The 8,248-nt window shown below is 40.7% G+C and overlaps 1 protein-coding gene across 2 annotated transcripts; it reads left to right on the plus strand.

The window, feature by feature from the left end:
* Positions 1 to 587: 587 nt before the first annotated feature.
* Positions 588 to 4,650, plus strand: LOC148025288 (transcription factor MTB1-like). 2 transcript variants are annotated; one of them, XM_087692310.1, is made up of 5 exons: positions 588 to 755; positions 1,471 to 1,549; positions 2,264 to 3,001; positions 3,267 to 3,629; positions 3,728 to 4,648. In XM_087692310.1, the coding sequence occupies exons 2-5, from the start codon at positions 1,493 to 1,495 to the stop codon at positions 3,800 to 3,802; spliced, it is 1,233 nt and encodes a 410-aa protein (XP_087548436.1). In that variant the 5' UTR covers positions 588 to 755; positions 1,471 to 1,492; the 3' UTR covers positions 3,803 to 4,648. The 2 variants fall into 2 exon arrangements, with proteins under 2 accessions (XP_087548436.1, XP_087548438.1); XM_087692312.1 differs by lacking the exon at positions 588 to 755 and adding an exon at positions 780 to 1,118 and having other exon boundaries at positions 3,728 to 4,650.
* The last annotated feature ends 3,598 nt before the right edge of the window (positions 4,651 to 8,248 follow it).

Here is an 8,248-nt window from a genome sequence, read left to right on the forward strand (position 1 = left end):
CCACACATGATTGCACATGTATTATAAACATGAATTGGCAACTCTTAGGAAGAACAACATATTCACTAGTTTGCAACTCTAGGACTCATCCTTAGATCCTTCTCTTAAGAACATGTTGCATACATGTTCAAATGAGAGTGTTGCATACATGCATACCAATGGCTTGATTATTGAACTAGGCGACATGACCTTCCCTATTTAGCACCGCAAATCTCCAAGGCTGGTAGTGGACACCACGAGTTCTAGGTCTCCAACATTGGCACGTACCTGCCTGTCCTAAGTCTAGATCACCAACATGGGCATCCTTTTTTGGCTTGGCCACCCGGGGCACTTCGAGGTCCCAACCCCTTTACGAAGGTGGGGACACCTTTTGTTGGGAGGCAGGGTGGAAAAGTGTGCGCTTGGAGGAGGAAGTTGTGTCAGCGTGGTGTGAAAAGGGCTGTAAGGTGACTAGTTGGTGGGCGCAGCAACATGGAATACATAAACCATATAAATTTTCCCTTAGTTGAATCCACAATCTAGTCTAGTAACACTACTCCTATTAATAATTCTAATGATTAATAAAGTCTGTCTTCACACCTTTATTAGGATCTCTGGACGTGGGCATTGGAGGTCGTCTCCTCTCTCTCTCTCTCTCTCTCTCTCTCTCTCACACATTCATTTGGATCTCCTTCCTTCGCTCGAGTCCTTCTCCTTCTCCTTCTTCTTCTTCTTCTTCTTCTTCTTGGAAGGGAGTATCAGCGTTGGAGTAGCAGGTAATGCAACGCTTCTTTCTTCTGATCTAATTGATGACTCAATCGGCCTGTGCTTACTGATAGACAAATCAGCCAAACTGAGGCAACTAAGATTGTTGATTCCATCAGCCAGCAAAATTCACAGTCTCCGCCTCAATTGGAAAGGCCTGCCTAGCATTAGGATATGGAGCCATACACTTGGGCTTGTCATCACCGAGAGAAGTCACATGAATGAAACAATGACAACTAAAATTTGTTTGTTAGCATCAGCCATAGCAAAATTCATAGTCTCTTCTTCAATTAAGGAGGTCTGCTAGCTTTACGATACGGAGAATATGGAGCAGTGGCTGCCATTTCCAGCATCCCCAACTAAGTCTTTCTAAGGTGACAGGATGTGTCAGAAACTATGCTAACTTGATGTGCTACAACCTGTAAAGGATCCATGGACAGTTAATTGTGCAGGTTAAGCATGCCTTCCTTTGGGATTTTCTCATGAGAAGGCACTTATGTACTTGGCTGCTAGTTTCAAAAGGATCATGGAAGATTTCTGCTAAGTCAATCAAATCAGTGTGCTGTTTGGGATTAATCGGGCATCCTGTCAATATCTGTCTTAGATGTGTGCTTCTTAGGGTCTTTACACAGACATTTGCACATGCATACTCACATGCATGCATGCATGCAGATTTGATAGTAACATGAGCATTGGTAATAATCGCCTTCGTTTTCATGTTGCCAGGCACGGTCGCAAGACTGATATCATGCAGATGGAGCATACACCTTCTCTTCTCGGATCCATTCATTGGTTATCAGAATTGGTAAAGTCTCAGTTCAAAGTTTGGTTTTTGTTTTGCATGTGTCATGAGGATAATCCAAGAAAGCTTAGAGCATACATAACATGTTAATGCCATGTAGGTGTTCATAGAAGACTTATGATTGTTTATGTTGTGGAATCAGGGTTATTACGTATGATATTGGCATGCTAGCATGCAATCTCTTGCGGTTTCCCATTCCTGTTTCATTTGCTGTGTTCTTGATTGCTAGCTTTATGAGGATTTGACTCAACCCGAGAGTTTTGTTGCATGTCGGTGAAGTAATATTTGTGCTTCTGATGCTGCAGTTACATTTAGTCAGTGTTGTGGTTACCTAATAAGGTCACTTCAGATGTTTGGGATCATAAGATGTCAAGTCTTCTTCCTCTCCCCATATATTCACTTGTTGATTCTACAATTGATTAAGAGAAGCATAGCTTTGTGATGCTAACTAAGCAGGTTGCACATATATTCTCATGTTTTCAATCACTGCATGTAGTTCTGTGAAGAGTTCATGTTCCCATGTTGTGTACAAACCTGGCTGGTTGGATCATGTGTGTCTATAACTGGACTAACGTTCATAAACTTAGTTGCATTGATGCAACTGTTGGTTTCCTAGTTTTTTTGAACAAATTTGGTATGATAGGATATTTTCTCTCTGTGTGGGCACATAAGTGAGATCTAGCAAGCCAGATGTTCTGATAGCTTTATTATGTGCAGGGTATGGAGGATCCTTTCCTTGCAAAGTCTATTGATGGCCTCTTCAGTTCAGCAGAGCAGCCAACTTCCAACAGCATGGGTATGCAAAGCAGCAGTAACATGGATTTTTCTGCCAGCTTGCAATCAAAACCGCAGAAGCGACGAGCAGCTGAATGCCAGTCTCAAGTTACCATGGCAGTGAAGGCTGAAGAGATGGCCTTTGGTTGCCAGAAGCCGCCAAAACTCCAAAAACTGAGTTCATGGGACTTCCCATTTGCTGGGCAAGTATACCATGGAGACTCTAGTTTATTGACCCCACACTTCAGCTCGGAACAGATGATTTTCCCACAGCTGCAGCAGCAAGGTGTACCGAATCATGTGCTTGAGGGTTGCTTGGCCTCCCTCCCAGGACTAAAAGATTTCACTTACGATAATGTTACACCAAGAACACCTCCGTTCCAGTTTGAGATGGGGTACTCTCAGGTCTCAGGAAGAAAACAAAGCAGTGCAACTGATATGCACTCTGTTGTGACCACAGCAGCCAAAGAGGATCTCCATTCACCTTCTTCAGACTCTCGCTCTGTTGGCCAGTTATCGGGTCCCTTCTTGGGAAATCAGAATATGCGTGGGGTGAGTGGCTCTTCAGCTCCTCTCAAGCCTGTGAATGCTCAGGACCATATCATGGCAGAACGCAGAAGGCGTGAAAAGCTCAGCCAGCGCTTCATAGCACTATCTGCCATTGTCCCTGGATTGAAAAAGGTACAAATTTTTTGGGTCCGTCATTCAGCCTGCTCTCTCTTTATAATAATCATATCGTTTAGTTTCATGCTAATGAAAAGCATGAACTGCCATAGATCTTTTGGAGTTCCATTAATATGGTACTGCTTAACCTTATTTCACAAAGTGCTCCATTCACAAATTATAGTCCATGAGTAAAACATTATGTGAGCAAAAGAGAGGTTTTGTGTGCGTAAGAACTGTCACAATGTGGCCTTATGCTGCAGCCTTTGTGTTTTGTAATCAGATGGATAAGGCTTCAGTTCTGGGTGATGCCATTAAATATGTCAAACAACTGCAAGAGAGGTTGAAAGTATTGGAGGAACAAGTTCCCAAAATGGTGTCTGTTGCTGTCCAGAAGCGTTGCAAGGACCCTACAAACTCGAGTAGTAACTCAGAGAATGGCAATGGCAACCATAATGACCTCCAACAATCAGATATAGAAGTCAGAATGATTGGTAAAAATGTGCTGATTCGAGTGCATTGTGAGAAAAGGAAGGGTATCCTTGTAGCGTTTCTTATGGAGCTTGAAAAACAACATATGTCAGTGGTAAATGCAAACATCCTTTCATTCTCCGATACGAGCCTTGATTTGACATTCACAGCACAGGTACAATACATCAGTTTGTTGACTCATAAAATGTCTCTCAGCATACAAGTGGGCTAGTATGCTGTTGTTTTTCTAACGCCTTGAATGCTGTTACACAGATGGAGGAGGATTGCGAGTTGACAGTAGAGGATATTGTGAAGGCCTTGAACAATGTCTATAGAAAATTGAAGTGAAGCTGCGTGCCAATGTGTGCCAGCTATTGATAGTGAATTGTGGTCTAGTGAAAGATAACGTGTAGGGCAGAACTGTACAGTGTGTTCCTTGCGTTAATAATCCATGCCAATCAGCAGTGCCCTTCTGAAGGACAGTGATGTTCACAAGGTTGATGGTTTTCAGAAGGCCTGCGATTGATGTTCCTGTTAGGAAACTCATGCATTTCTTCTCCTTTCCCTACTACTTTTTGAGAGGTGTCTAGCCTCTTTTCCTGGTGGGGTTTGTCGGGTTTCTCATTCCCTGTGAGTATTTGCTACTGTGTCTGTATGGTTCACAGCTATGGTCAGTTAAAATATGTCAGTTCTGAAAGCAAAATGGAATCACTGGGTGGGTTTTTTTTGCAAGGCCACAGCTTGCCTTGTTTCCAGCCTCACCATGGTGCCAATTTTGCTATCCTTTAAGGCCTTTTTGGGGGTAAAACCCTGTCTACACCTGATGTATGCAGAAATTAATGAAGGATAGTTGCAGTGCCTGAATTTTATGAGTTTTTGGCTGGCTTAGGTTATGTGATTTTGGCCAGCTGCATTTCCCTTGCCAGCAAGCATTGGAAAATTATGTAACATCTATATTGGTTTCCACATGTAAAAGCATATGCGCTTTAGACATTTTTGTGTTTTACAATCACAACAGAAAATAGAGCTTGTGATGTTTGGCTCACAAGGAATTATGAACCATGAGAGTACTGTATCATTTGTTTTTTCCGAGAAATCAAAGTGCTGTAACTTGGTCAGTGTGCTTGGTAAAAGTCGTGTCGTGGTATGATCTGAAAGTTAATCCTGACCGTTGAGGGCTAATATCAACAGTCTAAACGCTGGATCCCTCCTTACTAACTCAGCTACAAATCCACAAGATGTTGTGGGTCTGCTTCTGGGCAAACTTGACAATGGAGTTCACCATGAAATTAAATGCCCTTCAGATGAATAATAAGTCTCCAAAAGAAAATGACCATTGGCTTCATCAAAAGAAATTGAAATGTGGAAGCATCGTAATTATTATCACCCTCAACAGGTTGTTTTAGGATCCCTTTCAGAAAATAGAGAAATATTGGCCCAACTTGGGTGATTAATGTTTGCAGCTTGGACTCGGTTTTGCAGGGTCAAGGCTTGTTGGGTGCATCACTTGGTTTGACACCTATATTCACATGGTGTGTTTATATGTGTCCAGGCTCTTGAATAGGTCTCTTTGGTATAGCCACCAAGAAGGATCCTAGTGATCAAGCTCTCTTGTTCATCCAACCAATGAGCTATTTTGTGAGTGTATAGGAACTAATGCTAGTGTGACTTTTCCTTTACTCTCTTGACCAATGTTTGGCAAGATCTCCCCTCGTTGTACTTGTTTGGGAGCCTCTCTTGAAAACAAAAGAGGAGAGAGGTACAGTAAAACAATGAAGGGAAGCAAGCTAGGAACTTTATTTGTACTAATAGTTCAGATGTATGCCGAAAGGAATTGTGAGCTACATTAGAGACAAATGATATTTTGACCACATAGATTTCTAGATCTGTTCTAGAGTGCACAAAAGCATAGGTATGGGGAGTTAATAAATACTTTTGCACTTGACAATGAAATTTCACTTAGAAAGATGTGGAACTAGCATTTTAGCTTTATTTTTAAAAAAGGAGGGGAAGAGAAGGGCTGTGTGTGTGTTGGGTTTGTGAGTGGTCACTTTACAAGTTAATGGCTCAACACTTCATTGAAGTAAGGGCAGACTTCACACAAGAATGTAATCTTCAATTTACTAGGTTTTTTGAAGCTATGCTATGCGAACACTTAGCTAACTATATGCCCCTATAAATAGTGGGAAGGGATTGTTTGAAGCACCCGGTTTTTGAATCTCCCTTAGTTGCATTAAACTTCAACCTCTTTCCATAGACTTACATTAATTAATGTGGCCCATGCTCACATGTACCATGCCCTTGGTGGTACTTACTTCCACAAAAGGATGAGGTTTAGTGTCAAGTAAATTGTTAAATTTGTAAAAAAACTTTGAGACATTTGGATAGAAGTTTTTAATTTAAGAACTGGAGTCACTTTTAATGATAAAATGATTGAAACACTTGCAAAATCTAAGCAAAAACTTGTAATTTGTCAATGTTGAAGGTTTTTGTATCAACTCTAGAAAATGTTTTCCATGAACATTGGTGGTACTCTTGGATGTGCATGGCACGGGCCATGGCTTTCCTTGACACGTATAGGGAGTGTGTATTGGCACTCAAGAAAGCATTTTGTAGGTCCTTTGCATGCCAAGGTTGACCACATTGAGCGAAAGCTTGAATCTTATATGCCAAGGAGGATGAAAATGATGGGGTGTATTGCATAAATTAATGCTTTTAAGGGCAAACAAGAAGTTGTACACAGTCGAAGATTTGGCGGTGGAGTATAGAAGATGTTGGTAGATGTTCCATGCATTGGAATGGCCTTGGGTAGGTGAGGAAGTGGAGGAGATGTGGATTTGGTGGATGGCAAAGATGGGGATTTGGTAGATTTTTTAGGAGTTCTATATGATATTCGTGGTCGCACAATATCCATTTCCTCTTATCAACATCCACCTAGGCCTTTCTACTACCTTTCACAAGTATGATGGCATGAGCACAATTCATGAAAGAATAGAAAGATCCTCACAAAGTTGCTCGAGCTGTCAACAATAAGGATTAGCAAGCTAGTACAAAGTGGCTCTCTGTGTCAAGTGAGCAACTTCTCCTTGCCACAAAATGATATTAGAATTTATCTCTATATAATAACATCTATACTTAAGTGTAGATGTAAAGATCCACCAAAACACCTTCTTAACCTACATGGCACACATTCAATGTTCCCGAATCCTAATCCTCTTTTATTTTTTTATAATTTCATTTTTTTCAAGATTTTTCTAGATTTAAAAGTAGGTTAGCTCTCTCTCTCTCTCTCTCTCTCTCTCTCTCTCTCTCTCTCTCTCTCTCTCTCTCTCTCTCTTTTATCTTTGCTCTCCATCAAAGGTCTTACGACTAGTTGTTGTTGATGGTATGTGTGATGGGTTCGATTGTGGCTCTTGGCCAATGCTATTTACTTAGAGATGTGCTCTTGATTTGTTGCAAAGGCATCTGCCATACACCTATAGACATGTTGTGGTTGCAAAATGTCCATGGTGGGGATTCTTGGTCCTATTATGAAGGGAAGTGACGGATGAGAGAGGCCAAGGTGCGACGAGAGAGGCCAAGATGCATCACTTATCAATGGAAAGCTAAAATTTTTAAATAAAATGAACCTCATGGCTATTGTGAGGGTAAGTGGTTGATGAGAGAAGGCTCCTCTAGTATAAAAGGGCATAGGTAGGGTGAGTCTCATAATGGAGGGAGTGACTCTTTGTATGAAGGAAATCATCATATCTCTTTCTTCTTTTGCCATATTATTTCTAAACATCCTTCCAATGAGTTCAAAGATATCCATCCCACTCAACAAAGCTCCATCGATGTAGAGTAGCAAGATAGGTTCATTTGAGTCTAGTTGTTGCAATTGTATCCTAGCATCCTTGTCATGTGAGCCCAAAGTTATTGCTGCAAGCCATGGGATTAGAACCAATCAAGTATACTATTACATGTTTAAGAAACCTCCCCACCTCTCTCTCTCTCTCTCTCTCTCTATCCATTGATGGTGGCGACTTGTAGTATTACACTCAAATTTATGGAGTAAATTTTCAAATAAATTTGAGTTGCATAGTTTCCATGTAATCCCACATTCATTATAATAGAATCAGAGCAGAGATGTGGAAGCGCAATGCACTTTTATGGACATGTTAACGGACCCATGAAACATCCATTTGAAAATTGTGGTAGTACTTGAGTCCTAAAATTCCAATCAAATGCACATATAGCCACGACAACTTGCGGTGTGTTTGGAGCCCCAAGAGGAACACAAAGAAAACGGGGTTTCTACTGCAAGAAAATCTATCTTATACTATCAACAACCATCTTTTTCATATTTGATATGACCACAACAAGGAAAAGAACACCACGAACAATAAATCTTCACGCAGCTTCATATAAACAATCCTCTCACGGCTTTAATTTTAACAAAATCCATCATGCTCTTCATATTCTTCATAGAATTCTTTGTTAGACTACAAAAACACAAAATAACACACCACTTTTAATGGAAAGATATCACATATGATTCATCTTAAAGTTTCCATAGCTTTCTCTCACAATCTCTCATAGGTAGAAACATTGTTTGGCATAGAATTTGGCTATCTTTCACACACACACACACACACACACACACACACACACACACACACATGCTATCTCTCAATAGTACATTATATCCTCACTATAATAATCAATAATCACTCATAATAACCCTTCTTTAATTGTGAATACCCCTCCCAAGAGTTATGCTTGATATGAAAGGTCACTAGAGCCACTACAGTGACT

Source organism: Lygodium microphyllum, chromosome 14 (assembly GCF_053477565.2).
Source record: "Lygodium microphyllum isolate KBCC chromosome 14, Lygodium_microphyllum_v1.1.10, whole genome shotgun sequence".
NCBI classification, from domain to species: Eukaryota; Viridiplantae; Streptophyta; class Polypodiopsida; order Schizaeales; family Lygodiaceae; genus Lygodium; species Lygodium microphyllum.